Source organism: Eretmochelys imbricata, chromosome 24 (assembly GCF_965152235.1).
Source record: "Eretmochelys imbricata isolate rEreImb1 chromosome 24, rEreImb1.hap1, whole genome shotgun sequence".
NCBI classification, from domain to species: Eukaryota; Metazoa; Chordata; order Testudines; family Cheloniidae; genus Eretmochelys; species Eretmochelys imbricata.
Window position 1 is genome coordinate 13,840,631 of NC_135595.1, and position 19,391 is coordinate 13,860,021.

Below are 19,391 nucleotides of genomic sequence, written 5' to 3' on the forward strand. Positions count from 1 at the left end.
CAACTGTGGCCAATGCCAGGTGCCCCAGAGGGAATGAACAGAACAAGTGATCCATCCCATTGCCCATTCCCAGCTTCTGGCAAACAGAGGCTGGGGGCACCATCCCTGCCCATCCTGGCTAATAGCCATTGATGGACTATCCTCCAGGAACTTATCTAGTTTGTTTCTGAACCCTGTTATAGCCTTGGCCTTCACAACGTCCCCTGGCAGGGCGTTCCACAGGGTGACTGTGCGTTGTGTGAAGAAGTGCTTCTTTTGGTTTGTTTGAAACCTGCTGCCTAGTCATTGTATTGGGTGACCCCCTAGTTCTTGTGTTCTGAGAAGGAGGAACTACATGGGCAGTTTGGGGTGGGTTTTTTTTTTGGTCTTTATTAGTTAATGGGGTTGGTTGAAACCATTTAGTACAGAATGGGGGGAGGGGAGGATCTTCAACAAATACACTCACCAGGGGAACAGTCACAGCAGCACCCCGCCCCCCCCCCGCCCACGTCAGTCAGCACCCCAGGGCCCTGCAGTGGGGATGGGGCTGAATTAGGTGAACCAGGATTAGCCCCCCCCCCACTATCGGTGGGACTTTGGCTGGGAGGGGGGCGGGGTTTATAGGATTGGGGTGTTGGTGGAGGTCAGCACTCCCAGGGTAACCCCACCCACACTGGGCCCAGCTGGTCACAGCACTGCCCCTTTATCATGGGGTTGGGGGGGGTTACAGGGTATGGGGAGGTCAAAGGTCATAACTCCCAGGGGATCCCCCAAAGTCACAGTGGGAGTTAGTGCAATAAAATCAGCCAGACACCACCCTCCCCCAGCAATCGCTGCTTTCAGCCACTGGGTGGGCCAGGGGGTGCCCCCGGTTCCTTCTGCTACCCCATAACATACCCCCCCACACCCCCTGCAGTACTGCCACAACCAGAACACTACACCCACAGCCACGAACACAACCAAGCACCCACCATCAAGCCCCCTGAGCAGGGCTCAGCGCCTCCAGCAGGGGGCAGTAGGCACCCCCACACCCCTAGATCTAGGCAGATACTCTGCGGGAGTGGGGGTTGTATGTATGCCCCCACCTCAGCCTATGCTGACCAGGGAGGTCAGACAGGTAGGCTGGGGAGGGATTTTTTTCCTTTAGCCTCCCACCACTACCCTTGGCACCCCCCTCTCCCTGGGGGATCCCATCTCAGGGCAGGGGTGTTTTAATTGGGTTAATGAAAGGTTAAAACGTTAGAAATCTTGCTCAGCTTTATAGAAAAGCCCTCCTCCCCCCTACACACAGGGGGACAGGGAGGGTCCCCCTATTACCAGGGCTGGCAATGGGGCAAGACCCTGATAGTTTTATGCCTCACACTGGCCCCCTGGGGGGTGTGGAGTCAGGTAGTGATGTCAATCATGGTTCTGGTGATGTCACCACTGCCCCCTCCCTATGTCACACTGATGCGGTCACTGAGCATCAGCAGGTGGAGGCCTAGTCAAGGAGGGCAATGATGTCATACTGGGTGTGATGGCGACAGCAGCCTGGTGAGATCATACGGGATGTGGTGATGTCACTGGAGAGCAGCTGTTACATCATGGGGGAGCAGCGATGCAATTGGGCTGCCATCACATCAGGTGTTCATCCCAACACCATTGATGGCCTGTTGTGATGTCACTGTACCAGTCGTGTTGCCACTGGTGACCTCATTGTGATGTCACAGTGCCCATCCTCCTGCCATTGATGAGCCCATTGTGATGTCACTCCAGTCCTGCAGCAGCTCAGGCATGTTATACAGACCTCGTGATGTCATTGGTGCCTCCTGTGATGTCACAGCCTGACTGTCTCAGCAATGGACCCCAGCCAATGCTCAGATCCTCCACCCGGGGGAGGCTGGGGTGTGTCAGCACCTGGGGGGGGCTCAACACAGGTCCTCCAGCCTCCCACCCAGACTTCCTCGTGGTCCAGCCTGGCCCCCCCTTCAGCAGTAGCTCCGAGTCTGCCCCTCAGAGCGCACCGTCCAGTTGGGAGCCAGGCACGTGGGTGGCGGGGGGGGCCCCTCCTTCCTCTCCACATTGCCGTACTGGGGGGGCAGGCGCTTGGAGTAGGGGGGGCAGGGCCCCAGCCGGTAACCGTCCATCAGGCTGGGGCTAAGGAGGGCAGGAGGCCGGGGTGAGGGCTCAGCGTAGGCAGTGAAGGGGGTGGTGCAGCCGGCGGCTGGCTCCCAGCCAGGTGGCGCAGGGCGGTAGAACCGAAGCATGGTGCTGCCGCAGGGCAGCACGTCTAGCAGCTGGCGGTAAAGTCCAGGCACCGGCGGGGGCCCGTAGGCCCAGCCTGGTGCCGCCCGCAGGCCCTGCCTCTGCTTCTGTGGCAGGGCCGGCACCGGGGGGCGGCGCAGGGCGGCGCGGGCAGCGCCAGGGTCAGAGCGGCTGCGCAGGTGCCCGCCCTCCAGCGGAGGGGAGGCCGAGGCAGAGGATGAGGACGAAGGGGGGCTGGCCCTGCCACGGCAGAGCCCCCCGGCCTCTGGCCCTCCCGCAGGACCAGCAAAGGGGACGTTGACGTAGACGGGCTCTGGTGGCTCGTAGTGGACACGCCCATCCTCAAAGACGGCCCAGAGGGGTGGCGTGGGGGCTGAGGGGCCGGGCCTGGGCCGCTGGAAGACTCCGTAGGAGGCGTTGAGGGCGGCCAGGTACTCGGGGGGCGCTGGGGGTTGCGGGGGGCCCAGAGGCCAGGGCCGGTGGACGGGCGGCTCTGGGACGATCTCGTAGTACAGGTTCTCGGCTGCGGGCTCCAGCAGTGGGCGCTGGGGGGGGGTGGCAGCGCTGGGGGGGTGGGGAGCCAGGAAGCGTTGGCGCTGGTGCAGCTGCGGCTCCGCAGGGTACGGAGGGGCAGCGGAGGGGGGGCCCATCCACGGGGGGGTGACGCTGAGACAGGCCGCGGGTGGGGGATGGAAGTGCAGGGGGGCTGGGGGCTTGGGCGGGGCCAGCGGGTGGCGGGGGCCAGGGGCCAGTACTTGGGGGAAGGGCAGCGGCTGGGTCTGGCAGGGCAGGTGGCGTGGGGGGTCCCAGTGGTGGGTGTCGGGGGGGCCTTTGCTGTAACGGGGAGGGGCTGCTGAGCTGGCCCTGCCCCCCTCTTCACCCGGGGCAGGGGCTTGGACCAATGGGACCTGTAGCGAGAGAGAAGGGAGGTCAGCAAGGGGGGGTTGACACAGACACATAGAGTTCCCCCTCTAGTCAACCCCCCAGCCTTCCATCACAGCCCCAACCCCAGCAGCCCACTGTACCCCCAGCACCCGCACTGCACCCCCAATCCCTCAGTCCCTCCCATTGCACAACCAATCCCATCCCCCCAGCCTGCTGCATTCCCCCGAACAACGCCTGCCACAGCCCCCCACTGCACCCCAATCCTCCAGTCCCTCCACCCAACCACAACCCTTCAAACTGCCCCTGCTGCAGCCCCCAATCTCCCCATCCACCCACCATTGCCTGAATTCCCTCAATGTAGCCCCCCCACTGCACCCCCTATTCCCCCACCCAGCCGCAATCCCATTGAATCCCCCCAGCCACCAAACCTCACCTCAACCTGACTGACTTACTGCCCCCAGCCCAACCCACTGCCCCCCAAACCCCACCACCTATCTGCCCTCCTCCCAGCCCCCCCAAACCCGCCTTGTTCGAACTAGCAAATCCCCCTGCCCCAACCCAGCCACAAATTCCCCTCCCACACCCTAAGGGTCCCTCCCGCCCTATCCCCCAATCAGTGATCCCTTCCCCTCCACCCCCACTCACCTGGGGGCCCCCTGCCCGCTCCTGGTGCTGGCCCCGGGGTTCCCCCTCACTCTCCTGGCGCTGCAGAGAGGGACCAGGGAGCTGGGCAGCAGGACCAGGGCGCACCACAGAGTACAGGGTTCCCGGCCCCGTTGCTGCCCCTTCCCTGCCACCTTCCAGAGACAGGGAGCGCCGGAACTGGGCACGCTGCTCCCTGTGTGACACCCCCTGCTGCTGCCGGGTGGCCCGGTGTGCGCTCTCCGCCAGTGCCAGTGCCATCAGCCGGGCCGGGTTCTTCGGGGGTGGGGGGGGCGGCACGTGCCGAAGCAGGCCCAGCGTCCCGGGCAGCAGGGGGGAAGCCTCCAACTCAGGACCTGAAGAGGGAGAACAGAAAAGAGGGTGGTCAGTGCCAGCCACACCCAGCAGGGGGCACTGTAGGGGGGTGGAGCAGGGCGCTGGCTGTGCGGGGAGCTCCTGGATACTCCTGCCCTGGCCTCACCCAGCAGGGGGCGCTGTAGGAGGCTGGGGCACATTGGCTGGGGGGTTGTTGTGTGCTCCCCAACTCCCCCAGCAGGGGACACAGGGGGTTCCGTTTGTTGGGGGGTTTTGGCTGCAGCGGGGATGATTCTGGCTGGGCAGTTCTGGCTGGGGCTGGGCAGTTGTGACTGGGGGGTTCTGGCCAGGTGGTTTCAGTGGGGGCGGGGGTTCCAGCTGTGGGGGGGTTCCAGCTGGGAGGGTCCGGCCATGGGGCTCTGGATGGCGGGAATCCGGCTGGGGGCTTCTGGCCTAGGGAGTTCTGGATAGCGGGGGGTTCCGGCTGGGGCTGGGGGTGTGGTTCCGGCCGGCAGGGGGTTCTAGATGGGGCTGGGAGGTTCTGGCGGCTGGGGGGTGCGGATCTGGCCTGCAGGGGGTTCTGGATGGGGCTGGGAGGTTCTGCCGGGGGGCGGGCGGGCGGATCCGGCCGGCAGGGGGTTCCCAATGGGGCTGGAAGGTTCTGGCGGGAGGGCGAAGGGGGGGCGGATCTGGCTGGCAGGGGGTTCCGGATGGGGCTGGGAGGTTCTGGCGGGAGGTCAGGGGGGTGGATCCGGCCGGCAGGGGGTTCTGGATGGGGCTGGGAGGTTCTGGCGGGGCGTGGGGGGGCGGATCCGGCCTGCAGGGGGATCCGGATGGGGCTGGGAGGTTCTGGCGGGGGGTCAGGAGGGTGGATCCGGCGGGCTGGGAGGTTCTGGCGGGGGGGCGGATCCGGCCAACAGGGGGTTCCGGATGGGGCTGGGAGGTTCTGGCGGGGGGGGCGGATCCGGCCGGCAGGGGGTTCCGGATGGGGCTGGGAGGTTCTGGCGGGGGGGGGTTCCGGCCGGCAGGGGGTTCCGGATGGGGCTGGGAGGTTCTGGCGGGGGGGGGTTCCGGCCGGCAGGGGGTTCCGGATGGGGCTGGGAGGTTCTGGCGGGGGGGGGTTCCGGCCAGCAGGGGGTTCCGGATGGGGCTGGGAGGTTCTGGGGGGGGGGCGGATCCGGCCGGCAGGGGGTTCCGGATGGGGCTGGGAGGTTCTGGCGGGGGGCGGATCCGGCCGGCAGGGGGTTCCGGATGGGGCTGGGAGGTTCTGGCGGGGGGGCGGATCCGGCCGGCAGGGGGTTCCGGATGGGGCTGGGAGTTTCTGGCGGGGGGCAGGATCCGGCCGTCAGGGGGTTCCGGATGGGGCTGGGAGGTTCTGGCGGGGGGGCGGGGGGGCGGATCCGGCCGGCAGGGGGTTCCGGATGGGGCTGGGAGGTTCTGGCGGGGGGGCGGATCTGGCCGGCAGGGGGTTCCGGATGGGGCTGGGAGATACTGGCGGGGGGGCGGGGGGGTGGATCCGGCCGGCAGGGGGTTCCGGATGGGGCTGGGAGGTTCTGGCGGGGGGGCAGGGGGGCGGATCCGGCCGGCAGGGGGTTCCGGATGGGGCTGGGAGGTTCTGGCGGGGGGGCGGATCCGGCCGGCAGGGGGTTCCGGATGGGGCTGGGAGGTTTGGCGGGGGGGGTTCCGGCCGGCAGGGGGTTCCGGATGGGGCTGGGAGTTTCTGGCGGGGGGGCGGATCCGGCCGTCAGGGGGTTCCGGATGGGGCTGGGAGTTTCTGGCGGGGGGGGCGGGGGGGCGGATCCGGCCGGCACGGGGTTCCGGATGGGACTGGGAGGTTCTGGCGGGGGGGCGGATCCGGCCGGCAGGGGGTTCCGGATGGGGCTGGGAGGTTCTGGCCGGGGGGGGTTCCGGCCGGCAGGGGGTTCCGGATGGGGCTGGGAGGTTCTGGCGGGGGGGCGGGGGGGCGGATCTGGCCGGCAGGCGGTTCCGGATGGGGCTGGGAGGTTCTGGCGGGGGGGCGGATCCGGCCGGCAGGGGGTTCCGGATGGGGCTGGGAGGTTCTGGCGGGGGGGCGGATCCGGCCGGCAGGGGGTTCCGGATGGGGCTGGGAGGTTTGGCGGGGGGGGTTCCGGCCGGCAGGGGGTTCCGGATGGGGCTGGGAGTTTCTGGCGGGGGGGCGGATCCGGCCGTCAGGGGGTTCCGGATGGGGCTGGGAGTTTCTGGCGGGGGGGGCGGGGGGGCGGATCCGGCCGGCACGGGGTTCCGGATGGGACTGGGAGGTTCTGGCGGGGGGGCGGATCCGGCCGGCAGGGGGTTCCGGATGGGGCTGGGAGGTTCTGGCCGGGGGGGGTTCCGGCCGGCAGGGGGTTCCGGATGGGGCTGGGAGGTTCTGGCGGGGGGGCGGGGGGGCGGATCTGGCCGGCAGGCGGTTCCGGATGGGGCTGGGAGGTTCTGGCGGGGGGGCGGATCCGGCCGGCAGGGGGTTCCGGATGGGGCTGGGAGGTTCTGGCGGGGGGGCGGATCCGGCCGGCAGGGGGTTCCGGATGGGGCTGGGAGGTTTGGCGGGGGGGGGGTTCCGGCCGGCAGGGGGTTCCGGATGGGGCTGGGAGGTTCTGGCGGGGGGGCGGATCCGGCCGGCAGGGGGTTCCGGATGGGGCTGGGAGGTTCTGGCGGGGGGGGGTTCCGGCCGGCAGGGGGTTCCGGATGGGGCTGGGAGGTTCTGGCGGGGGGGCAGATCCGGCCGGCAGGGGGTTCTGGATGGGGCTGGGAGGTTCTGGCGGGGGGCAGGATCCGGCCATCAGGGGGTTCCGGATGGGGCTGGGAGGTTCTGGCGGGGGGGCGGGGGGGCGGATCCGGCCGGCAGGGGGTTCCGGATGGGGCTGGGAGGTTCTGGCGGGGGGGCGGATCTGGCCGGCAGGGGGTTCCGGATGGGGCTGGGAGATACTGGCGGGGGGGCGGGGGGGTGGATCCGGCCGGCAGGGGGTTCCGGATGGGGCTGGGAGGTTCTGGCGGGGGGGCAGGGGGGCGGATCCGGCCGGCAGGGGGTTCCGGATGGGGCTGGGAGGTTCTGGCGGGGGGGCGGATCCGGCCGGCAGGGGGTTCCGGATGGGGCTGGGAGGTTTGGCGGGGGGGGGTTCCGGCCGGCAGGGGGTTCCGGATGGGGCTGGGAGTTTCTGGCGGGGGGGCGGATCCGGCCGTCAGGGGGTTCCGGATGGGGCTGGGAGTTTCTGGCGGGGAGGGCGGGGGGGGCGGATCCGGCCGGCACGGGGTTCCGGATGGGACTGGGAGGTTCTGGCGGGGGGGCGGATCCGGCCGGCAGGGGGTTCCGGATGGGGCTGGGAGGTTCTGGCCGGGGGGGGTTCCGGCCGGCAGGGGGTTCCGGATGGGGCTGGGAGGTTCTGGCGGGGGGGCGGGGGGGCGGATCTGGCCGGCAGGCGGTTCCGGATGGGGCTGGGAGGTTCTGGCGGGGGGGCGGATCCGGCCGGCAGGGGGTTCCGGATGGGGCTGGGAGGTTCTCGCGGGGGGGGTTCCGGCCGGCAGGGGGCTCCGGATGGGGCTGGGAGGTTCTGGCAGGGGGGCGGATCCGGCCGGCAGGGGGTTCCGGATGGGGCTGGGAGGTTCTGGCGGGGGGGCGGATCCGGCCGGTAGGGGGTTCCGGATGGGGCTGGGAGATTCTGGCGGGGGGGGGTTCCGGCCGGCAGGGGGTTCCGGATGGGGCTGGGAGGTTCTGGCGGGGGGGCAGGGGGGTGGATCCGGCCGGCAGGGGGTTCCGGATGGAGCTGGGAGGTTCTGGCGGGGGGGCGGATCCGGCTGGCAGGGGGGTCCGGATGGGGCTGGGAGGTTTGGCGGGGGGGGGTTCCGGCTGGCAGGGGGTTCCGGATGGGGCTGGGCGGTTCTGGCGGGGGGGCGGATCCGGCCGGCAGGGGGTTCCGGATGGGGCTGGGAGGTTCTGGCGGAGGGGCGGGGGGGCGGATCCGGCCGGCAGGTCGTTCCGGATGGGACTGGGAGGTTCTGGCGGGGGGGCGGATCCGGCCGGCAGGGGGTTCCGGATGGGGCTGGGAGGTTTGGCGGGGGGGGGTTCCGGCCGGCAGGGGGTTCCGGATGGGGCTGGGAGGTTCTGGCGGGGGGGCAGGGGGGCGGATCCGGCCGGCAGGGGGTTCCGGATGGGGCTGGGAGGTTCTGGCGGGGGGGCGGATCCGGCCGGCAGGGGGTTCCGGATGGGGCTGGGAGGTTTGGCGGGGGGGGTTCCGGCCGGCAGGGGGTTCCGGATGGGGCTGGGAGTTTCTGGCGGGGGGGCGGATCCGGCCGTCAGGGGGTTCCGGATGGGGCTGGGAGTTTCTGGCGGGGGGGGCGGGGGGGCGGATCCGGCCGGCACGGGGTTCCGGATGGGACTGGGAGGTTCTGGCGGGGGGGCGGATCCGGCCGGCAGGGGGTTCCGGATGGGGCTGGGAGGTTCTGGCCGGGGGGGGTTCCGGCCGGCAGGGGGTTCCGGATGGGGCTGGGAGGTTCTGGCGGGGGGGCGGGGGGACGGATCTGGCCGGCAGGCGGTTCCGGATGGGGCTGGGAGGTTCTGGCCGGGGGGCGGATCCGGCCGGCAGGGGGTTCCGGATGGGGCTGGGAGGTTCTGGCGGGGGGGCGGATCCGGCCGGCAGGGGGTTCCGGATGGGGCTGGGAGGTTTGGCGGGGGGGGGTTCCGGCCGGCAGGGGGTTCCGGATGGGGCTGGGAGGTTCTGGTCGGGGGCGGATCCGGCCGGCAGGGGGTTCCGGATGGGGCTGGGAGGTTTGGCGGGGGGGGGGTTCCGGCCGGCAGGGGGTTCCGGATGGGGCTGGGAGGTTCTGGCGGGGGGGCGGATCCGGCCGGCAGGGGGTTCCGGATGGGGCTGGGAGGTTCTGGCGGGGGGGGGTTCCGGCCGGCAGGGGGTTCCGGATGGGGCTGGGAGGTTCTGGCGGGGGGGCAGATCCGGCCGGCAGGGGGTTCTGGATGGGGCTGGGAGGTTCTGGCGGGGGGGGTTTCCGGCCGGCAGGGGGTTCTAGATGGGGCTGTGAGGTTCTGGTGGGGGGGCGGATCCGGCCGGCAGGGGGTTCCGGATGGGGCTGGGAGGTTCTGGCAGGGGGGCGGATCCGGCCGGCAGGGGGTTCCGGATGGGGCTGGGAGATTCTGGCGGGGGGGGGTTCCGGCCGGCAGGGGGTTCCGGATGGGGCTGGGAGGTTCTGGCGGGGGGGCAGGGGGGTGGATCCGGCCGGCAGGGGGTTCCGGATGGAGCTGGGAGGTTCTGGCGGGGGGGCGGATCCGGCTGGCAGGGGGTTCCGGATGGGGCTGGGAGGTTTGGCGGGGGGGCGGATCCGGCCGGCAGGGGGTTCCGGATGGGGCTGGGAGGTTCTGGCAGGGGGGCGGATCCGGCCGGCAGGGGGTTCCGGATGGGGCTGGGAGATTCTGGCGGGGGGGGGTTCCGGCCGGCAGGGGGTTCCGGATGGGGCTGGGAGGTTCTGGCGGGGGGGCAGGGGGGTGGATCCGGCCGGCAGGGGGTTCCGGATGGAGCTGGGAGGTTCTGGCGGGGGGGCGGATCCGGCTGGCAGGGGGTTCCGGATGGGGCTGGGAGGTTTGGCGGGGGGGGGTTCCGGCCGGCAGGGGGTTCCGGATGGGGCTGGGCGGTTCTGGCGGGGGGGCGGATCCGGCCGGCAGGGGGTTCCGGATGGGGCTGGGAGGTTCTGGCGGGGGGGCAGGGGGGCGGATCCGGCCGGCAGGTCGTTCCGGATGGGACTGGGAGGTTCTGGCGGGGGGGCGGATCCGGCCGGCAGGGGGTTCCGGATGGGGCTGGGAGGTTTGGCGGGGGGGGGTTCCGGCCGGCAGGGGGTTCTAGATGGGGCTGTGAGGTTCTGGTGGGGGGGCGGATCCGGCCGGCAGGGGGTTCCGGATGGGGCTGGGAGGTTCTGGCGGGGGGGCGGAGGGGGCGGATCCGGCCGGCAGGGGGTTCCGGATGGGGCTGGGAGGTTCTGGCGGGGGGGCGGATCCGGCCGGCAGGGGGTTCCGGATGGGGCTGGGAGGTTTGGCGGGGGGGGTTCCGGCCGGCAGGGGGTTCCGGATGGGGCTGGGAGGTTCTGGCGGGGGGGGTTCCGGCCGGCAGGGGGTTCCGGATGGGGCTGGGAGGTTCTGGCAGGGGGGCGGATCCGGCCGGCAGGGGGTTCCGGATGGGGCTGGGAGGTTCTGGCGCGGGGGGCGGATCCGGCCGGCAGGGGGTTCCGGATGGGGCTGGGAGATTCTGGCGGGGGGGGGTTCCGGCCGGCAGGGGGTTCCGGATGGGGCTGGGAGGTTCTGGCGGGGGGGCAGGGGGGTGGATCCGGCCGGCAGGGGGTTCCGGATGGAGCTGGGAGGTTCTGGCGGGGGGGCGGATCCGGCCGGCAGGGCGTTCCGGATGGGACTGGGAGGTTCTGGCGGGGGGGCGGATCCGGCCGGCAGGGGGTTCCGGATGGGGCTGGGAGGTTTGGCGGGGGGGGGTTCCGGCCGGCAGGGGGTTCCGGATGGGGCTGGGAGGTTCTGGCGGGGGGGCGGATCCGGCCGGCAGGGGGTTCCGGATGGGACTGGGAGGTTCTGGCGGGGGGGCGGATCCGGCCGGCAGGGGGTTCCGGATGGGGCTGGGAGTTTCTGGCGGGGGGGCGGGGGGGCGGATCCGGCCGGCAGGGGGTTCCGGATGGGACTGGGAGGTTCTGGCGAGGGGGCGGATCCGGCCGGCAGGGGGTTCCGGATGGGGCTGGGAGGTTCTGGCCGGGGGCGGTTCCGGCCGGCAGGGGGTTCCGGATGGGGCTGGGAGGTTCTGGCAGGGGGGGTTCCGGCCGGCAGGGGGTTCTAGATGGGGCTGTGAGGTTCTGGTGGGGGGGCGGATCCGGCCGGCAGGGGGTTCCGGATGGGGCTGGGAGGTTCTGGCAGGGGGGGTTCCGGCCGGCAGGGGGTTCTAGATGGGGCTGTGAGGTTCTGGTGGGGGGGCGGATCCGGCCGGCAGGGGGTTCCGGATGGGGCTGGGAGGTTCTGGCAGGGGGGGTTCCGGCCGGCAGGGGGTTCTAGATGGGGCTGTGAGGTTCTGGTGGGGGGGCGGATCCGGCCGGCAGGGGGTTCCGGATGGGGCTGGGAGGTTCTGGCGGGGGGGGGTTCCGGCCGGCAGGGGGTTCCGGATGGGGCTGGGAGGTTTGGCGGGGGGGGGCTCCGGCCGGCAGGGGGTTCCGGATGGGGCTGGGAGGTTCTGGCTGGGGGGCGGATCTGGCCGGCAGGGGGTTCCGGATGGGGCTGGGAGATTCTGGCACACTCACTCTGGGCCAGGCTTCCGCTCTCAGCTTGGGTCAGTTTGCGCCGCACCTCGCGCTGGCAGCTGTCAGTCAGCATCCCGTCACCGGCCTGCAGCAGTCGGGAGATCATGTGGGGGGGACTGCGCGTCCCCCGGCGCTGTCCGGGCCTCAGCACACCCCCGGCCTCACCCCCCCCCAGCATCTCCAGCACCTTGGCTGGCAGCGAGATGGCCACGGGCTCAGAGATCTCCAGGGCGGCTGTGGGGGGCTCCGGGCCGCGGGGCGACAGTGCCCGGGCCACCTTGCAGGCGAAGGGAAGGCGGGCGGGGCTGGGGGCCGAGTCGGAGGCATCGGAGAGTGAGGGGCGCCGGGGGGGGCTGTGCCGGAAGGGGAGTGGGTCCAAATCCAGGAAGCCCGGGGGACTGAGCTCCAGGTCTGAGTCCAGCTCGCCCTCGTCATCCAGCCAGAGGGAGGCGCGGCGATGGGGTGCCAAGTCCGGCAGCACGGCCAGGCTCTCGCTGCAGCCACCGGAGGCCGAGGAGCTCAGCGACTCGCAGGAACGGCAGGGCTTGAGGGGGGCTGGCGGGGACCCGGGGGGGGCCCCGGGCAGGGCCGGGAAAGCGTCGCTGCTGGAGCGTGGGCGCCGCAGGCGGTGGAGTTTGCGCAGGCCTGGGGGACAGATGGACAAACAGCAGGCGTAAACAACCCTGAGATGGCAGGCAGCTGGGGAACAGCCACACATAATGTCGCATGGGGACAGCTCACCTGGCACTGAGATGCAGCCATCTCTGGGGTGGGGCAGCTGGGGAACAGCCGCACTTAACGCCACCTGGCTGAGATGCAGCCACCTCTGGGGCTGGGAATCTGGGAACAGTCACACACAACACCATACAGGGACTGCTCGCCCAGCACTGGGACACAGTCATCTCTGGGATGGGGCAGCTGGGGAACAGCTGTACATAACGCTGCATGGGGATGGCTTGCCTGACACCTCTGGGGTTGGCTTCCCCCTGAACATCCCCTCCCTGACCCTGGTGCTGCCCCTCATACCTGCAGTGCTGGACTGGGACGTGAGTGACTCCTCACTCTTGGCAGATCGCAGCGTGACGGTGTCGGCCCGACGTCCTGCAGGGAGAGGGGAGGGGTGAGAATGTCAGCCCCGCAGTCCTCCCTCAGCCACCCCCATATCCATCCCCTGCCTGGACCCCACTGATACCCTCCCACTGCTCCTGCCCCCAGCACTGCCCCCAGTCCCCACCTCTGCTCCCGGGAACACCCCAGACAGGCCCCCCAACTCTCCTTCCTTCCCCTGGAAAAAACGGTTCCTGACCTTCCATAACTGCTCTTCCTTGAGGTGTGCTGCTCGTGTCCATTCCATGCTAGGTGTGCGCGCCCATGGCCGGCTGCCAGAGATTTCTCCCTTAGCAGTGTCCGTAGGGCAGGCTCTGGCACCCCTTGGAGCCCTGTGCCCATTAATGGGGCGTCGCCCCCTCAGTTCCTTCCTGCCAACACTGCCACAGAGGGGCAGGAGGGCGGGTTGTGGGATGGACGTGAGCAGAGCATCCCGAAGAACAGCAGTTACGAGAGGTAGGTACCGTTTTTTCTTCTTCGGGTGCTTGCTCGTGTCGATTCCAGGTTAGGTGACTCCCAAGCAGTATCCCTGGATGTGGGCTCTGAGTTCATGGCCGTGCTGCTTGCAACACTGCTCTGCGAAGCTGGCCTCGCCCCGGGCCTGCTGGCTGATGGCGTAGTGGGACGGGAAGGTATGGACCGACGACCAGGTGGCGGCTCTGCAGATACCTCGGATCAGTACCTGTGCGAGGAAAAACGCTGACGAAGCGTGCGCTCTGGTGGAATGGGCAGGAAGGATGGCTGGCAGTGACACTTTTGCTTGCTCACAGCAGAGCCTGATGCAGGCAGTTATTCACAAGGAGCTTCTCTGAGCGGACACAGGCAAACCTTTCATCCTGTCCGCCCTGCGATGAGGAGCTGCACTGATTTACAGAAGGGTTTTGTCCACGATGCAGAAGGCTAAGTCCTGCCTAAGATCCATAAAGTGTAACCGATGCTCCCTGTTCGCCTTGTGAGGCTTCAGGAAGAAACCCAGTAGGAAGAGGTCCTGATTATTGTGAACTGTGATACCACCTTCGGTAAGAAGGCTGGGTGGGGGCTCAGCTGGACCTCGTCCTTGTAAAACACCATGTAAGGGGGTTCTGACATCAATGCTCTAATCTCAGAGACCCTGTGGGCCGACATGATAGCCGCCAAGAAGGAGACGTCCCACAAGAGAAGCAGCAAAGAACACGAAGTCAGCAGCTCAAAAGGGGGACCTGTGAGCCTCGCTAGCACCAGGTTTAGGTCCCAAGGAGGGACAGGATCCCGAACTTGTGGGTATAGCTTCTCCAGACCCTTCAGGAACCTGATCATCATGTCATGAGCAAAGACTGACCTGCCCTGGATCGGCGGGTGAAAGGCTGAGATGGCCAACAAGTGAACCCTGATTGCCAGACCCTGGTGCTTGAGGTGGAGCAGGTAGTCCAAGATGGATTGTAGCAATGACCAGGAGGGAGAAAGACCTCAATCTGCGGCCCTTAATAGATGAAGCACTTCCACTTGACCGGGTAGGTTGCCCTGGTGGAGGGCTTCCTGACACTCAACAGGATGTATTAGACTTGCTCCGAGCAGGCCTGCTCCTTTGTGTTCAGCCATGCAAAGCCACGCCATCAGATGCAGTAATGCTAGGTTTGGATGGAGCAGACAGCCTTGGTACTGCGAGAGCAAGTCTGGGAAAAGTGGGACCTCTAGTGGGGTTGCCATCGAGAGGTCCGAAAGCCTGCCGCACCAAAGCTGCCATGGCCATGCTGGAGCTACCAGGATGCCTTTTGCTTTGTCCCCGGGAAGGCATACAGCAGGGTTCCATCCAAGGGCGCAGGAAAGCGTTGGACAGGGAGCAGCCAGCTAGCCTGTGAAATGAGCATAACTGCTGACATGTCCTGTTCTGAGTGGCCATGAAGAGGTCCACCTGGGGAGTCCCTCACTTGGGGGAGATCGTGCTGACAACCTCCGGGTGGAGTGACCACTCATGGTGAGAGGAGAAGGACCTGCCGAGGAGATCTGCCTCCGCGTTTCGGGCGCTCGGGAAGTGTGAAGCCTTGAGATGACCAGTCTACTGCACACAGAAGTCCCACAGGCGAAGAGCCTCTCGACACAGGGCAGATGAGGCCCCGTCTTGCTCATAGAAGAACATTGCTGCTGTATTGTTCGTCAAGATCTGCACCACTCTGCCTCTTAGATAGGAAGGAATGCATGGCAAGCCGAGCATATCGCCCTGAGCTCCCTGGCCTTTCTGTGAAGAGAACCAGAGACCTTGGGTACTGCAGCTGCCAAGCTGGGCTCCCCACCCCCGATCCGACACATCAGAGACCAACGTTACCGATAGGACTGGTGCTACGAAGGGGACCCCATCCAGAACAGTCACAGGGCTGGGCACCCAACCAGAGATAACAGGACATTCGACGGAACTGTGACCATTAGTTACAAGTCGTGAGAAGAACGACGCCAGCCACATCTGGACACTGAGCCACAGCCATGCATGTTGCACCACGTCGGTACACACCACCATGTGAGCCAGCCGCTGGTGGCATACTCGGGTGGCTGGGAGCGGCTGGGCTCTGACATGCCAGGAATTAGGACTCTGGCAGGTAGGCTCTGGCGTGGGTGGAGTCAAGCACTGCTCCTATAAACTCTATTCTCTGAACAGGGGACAGAGTCAACTTCTGGTCATTGAGATGCAGGCCTAGATCCCGACACGTGCTGCACGTGAGCCTGGGACCTGCCTCTGACTAGCCAGTCCTCGAGAGATGGGTAGATTTGAATGCTGCAGCACCTAAGGGAAGTGGCCACCACCACCATGCACTTCGTGAAGACCCTCGGAGCAGAAGAGAGGCTGAAGGGCAGTGCCGTGAACTAGTCGAGGTGCTGTCCCACCACCAAATGGGGGAATCTCCTGTGGCCATGGAAGATAAGAATATGGAAGTGGGCGTACGTTAAGTCGAGAGCAGCGTACCAGCCTCCCGAATCCAGAGAGGGGATGATGGAGGCCAGGGAGACCATGCAGAACTTTGATGTCTTCAGATACCTGTTGAGGCGACACAGGCCTAAGATGGGTCTGAGGCCCCCCTTGGCCTTCGGGATTAGGAAATACCGGAAGTAAAACCCTTTTACCCTCATGTCTAGGGGAACCTCCTACCCGGCCCGCAGACGTAGGAGGGAATCCCCCTCCTGGATGAGGAGCTGCTCGTGAGAAGGGGCCCTGAAGAGGGACAGGGAACTGGCGTGTGAGGGGGGAATGGAGGAAAACTCCAGGGTGTAGCCAACGGCTATGGTGTTGAGCACCCAGCGGCCTGAGGTGACCTTGGCCCATGCAGGAGAAAGGGAGACAGGCAGTCCCGAAACAAACGGGGAGATGGATCCTGGGAGGAGACGGCAACTCCGGCCTCGGGCACACCCTCAGAATGCCTGCCGACGGCCTCCTGAGCAGTGCACAGGACCTGGCTGGGCAGCGGTGGGGCAGCGGCATCTAAAGCCCCTGGCTCTGCCACTGAGGGCTGGAGAATTTATGCGACTGGAGTCCCAGATGTTAGCACCGTGTCTCCCCAGCAATGCCTGCTGGCTGCAGTCCCAGGTGTTAGCACTGTGGTGGCCCCGGTGATGGTGAGCAGTGCTGGGAGGAACCCGGAGCTGGTGGGGCTCGCTGTAGGCAGAGGGACTTGGTGTTGAGTCCGAGCAGGAGGGTTCTGAGGCCCGTCTGAGAGAAGGGCTTGGAGATGAATGGCCCTGTTCTTCCAAGTGTGCCGTGAAGCCCTGACAGATCTGGCATTTCTCTTTGATGTGCGATTCCCCCAGAATCAGACACCTGGTGCGGGGTTCACTGACCGGCATAGGTCTATGGCAGACGGCTGGGATCCCGGGGAAGGGGGCAAGCCCTGTGCCGGGGACAAAGTCCCTAAGGGCACTAACTGTCCCCTTACTAAAACTCAGTGGGGGTGGTTTGGTTGGCTAGCTCTCAGAACCAAAAGGAAGGAGAAGGGTCAATGGGAAATCAGGACCCTGAGACTGACAGTCCCCCGGGGCAATGGGGAGAGGCCAATGCTCCAGGTCAGCCTGATTGACAGGGCGGGCAGGCTAATGAGGGAGTCAGGAGGCCAGGGGGGTCCAGTCCCCCTAGTGAGCTAGAATTGCCTGGGTCAGACAGAGTGGGGCTGAGCTCAGGAGAGAGCAGGGGCCCGAGTGGAGTGGGGGAGCAGGGCCGCGCTGGCCAGAGGGGCCGGAGAAGCAGCCCAGGGAGCAGGTCAGTGCTGGGAGCAGAGCCACAGAAGCAGCCCACAGAGCAGACCTGTGCTGGGATGGGGAGAGCTGCAGCAACTGGAGCCAGAGGGGCCAGAGAAGCAGCCCAGGGGGCTGGAGGCAGAGCAGCAGCATCAGTGCTGAGGCAGAGTGGTGGAGCTGGGGCTGGAGCTGGAGCTGTCCAGAGCCAGAAGCAGCTGGGGAGAGCGAGGGGGACCCTGGGCAGTGGGCCCAGCGCAGGGAGACACCCCCAGCCAAGACGCCTGGCAGGCCAGATTTGGGGGGGGGATCGTAACCCCGATGGGGCGGGGGCGACGCTGGGAAGAAGGGTCCTGCCACCTAGAGCCTGGGGGCATGTGGCCACCACCAGAGCAAGTGTCCGACCCGCAGCATCCCTGCAGCACAGCCAGGGCCTGGGCAGGGGCCTGGGACGTGTGAGGAACAGACTGAACTGCCCTGACATCTCAGAGACGCTGGCTGTGATGTCCCCGTGCCACAGAGCGGGGCGACGGGTTTTCCTTTCACCTTTCCCATTTTTTCCTTATTTTTTTAATTGGTTGCTGTTTAATAAATTGTATTTGCTTTGAACTGTTTGTAACAATCAGTGGGTCAGGGAAGTGTCCAGTGCAGAGAGAGCACGCAGAGTGGGGACACCCTAGCCCCTGCCCAAAGTGGGGGTGGAGCCCCCCAGGAATCCTGGGCCCAGCCTTATTGGTGTTACGAGGGCTCTGCCAGACAGGAGAGTGGAAGGGGAGCCCTTGAGGTCAGGCAGGCCTCTGGGTAAAGGGAGTGGGAGTGAGGACTCAGATCCTTTCGCTAGCCCATATACCGGGGTCGTGTATAAGCCAGGAAAGTTCCCCACAATAGCGGGACCATCCCCCGCTTACGCAACTATCTAACCTACTTATTCACCTAACTAACTACTTCATGATCTAGATCCAAATATATCCAACAACTATAAAGTTACACTGCTCGGAGCACTTTGGAATCGCAAAGGGAGACAAGGAACTGAGGCACCCCATATACCGGCGGCACCCCATATACCGGAGCATGGGTGCAGGGCTCCATGGGGCACCAGAGATGGCCCTACAGATACTGCTAAGGGAAAAATCTCCGACAGCTGGGCCCATGGGTTTGCGCACACCTAGCATGGAATGGACATGAGCAAGCACTCGAACTTACACCCCTCATCCCCACTCCATGGGGCAGGGGGAGAGACAAAGAGAACAGGAGGAAGAGAGATGTGGGGCTGGGAGGTTGGTGTGGAACTGGGGGAAGATTTGTGGGGCGGGGGGAAGCTGGGAGGCTGTGTGGGTCTGGGGGAAGCTGAGGGGCTGCGTGGGGCAGGAGTCGGGGGACTGCGTGGGGCAGGGCTCACTCACCTGTCTGCCTGCCCGGGCACTGCACTCTCTTGTGGCTGATGGCGGGTGCCCTGCCCAAGGCCAAGAAGGTTTTCCAGCTTCCGCCCCGCGTCTGGCGCCTGAGGAGAGACAGTGTCAGCCCGACCCATGGCCCTGTCAGCCCCATTCCACACACCCCTGAGGCCACCACCTCCTGGGGCCAGATCGGGGCCGGCACCCCCTGAGAGGAAAGGCCCCCATGCCCCATCCCCTGCCCCCCTGAGCTCACCAGCCCCTACCCCAGAGTCAGCAACCCCAGTGCGGGATTACCTGACATGGGGCGAGTCCAGCATGAGGGGTAGCCTCCCCGGGGGACCCCGTCCAAGCTTGGCCTCAGGGCTCTTGGCCTGGCCAGGGGCCGCATGCTGGGCCTGGGCCTGCGTCCGGGCCTGAGCCTCCTCCAGTGAGAGCAGGCGGGTCGAGGGGCAGCTGCCCAGCAGGGACTTGGGGCGCGGGAGGCAGGAGCGACCTGGGGGACAGGGAGACAGACAGAAGGGGGGTCAGCTGGGCCTGCCCCACAGGAACCTCAGTCCCTCCCTGCAGCACAGCGCCCCCTACTGAGCCCCCAAGCCCCTCTCTGCAGCTCCTCCACCCCACTCCCCACAGCATAGTGCCCCCCGCCTAACCCCTAACCCTGTTTCCTGCAGCACAGCACTCCCTGCTGAGCCCCCCACCCCCACAGCACCCCCTGCTGAGCCCCCCACCCCGCTCCCCACAGCACAGTGCCCCCTGCTCCCCTCCCTGCAACACAGCACCCCCTACTCAGCCCTAAGCACTATGGTGCCCCCTAGTGCTAGCAGCAGGACAGGATTTAACACCCTGGCAGGCCGCAGGGATCCCACTCCTCACACCAGTGAGGGCACTGTGAGCCCATGGGAAGAGGGAGAGGCTCAACCCCGCAGAGAAGCAGCAGCGTAGCTGGGCACTGGGAGCTGTTACCTGGGTGAGGGGCGGGCAGCCAGGTGCCAGTGCAGGGCCCATCCCCCTTAGCATGGCCGGGCGCTGGGCTCCGCAGGTCCCAGCTGGTCAGGGGCAGAAGGCAGCTTCCCTGGGATGTGTGTTGGGGGGGTTGCCCCCCTCACTGCAGCTCACGTCGGCCTCGTGCCCAGCCACTCTATGGGCCCCCCAATTCCACACCCCACTGCATTTGGTCGTAGGATTGTCCACCCCCACTCCCACCACAGGGCTAGCCTGTCTGGGCACCTCCCAGCCTGTCTGGGCATCCCCAGCACCCCCCTCCCCAGCCTGTCTTGGCACTGCCCCACCTCAGCACCCCCTTTCCCAGCCTGCCGTGGCACCCCC

At 67.3% G+C, this 19,391-nt stretch overlaps 1 protein-coding gene across 1 annotated transcript in view; it reads right to left on the reverse strand.

The window, feature by feature from the left end:
• Positions 1-389: 389 nt before the first annotated feature.
• The window catches only part of ARHGAP33 (Rho GTPase activating protein 33), a 44,037-nt gene continuing 25,035 nt past the window's right edge, over positions 390-19,391 (reverse strand). The window contains exons 17-22 of the mRNA XM_077841368.1: positions 18,360-18,558; positions 18,072-18,169; positions 12,394-12,468; positions 11,368-12,012; positions 3,754-4,106; positions 390-3,131 (exon numbers count right to left, since the gene is read on the reverse strand). Of these exons, the coding sequence (XP_077697494.1) occupies positions 1,947-3,131; positions 3,754-4,106; positions 11,368-12,012; positions 12,394-12,468; positions 18,072-18,169; positions 18,360-18,558 (2,555 nt within the window). The 3' untranslated portion in view covers positions 390-1,946. The remainder of the gene's footprint in view (positions 3,132-3,753; positions 4,107-11,367; positions 12,013-12,393; positions 12,469-18,071; positions 18,170-18,359; positions 18,559-19,391) is intronic.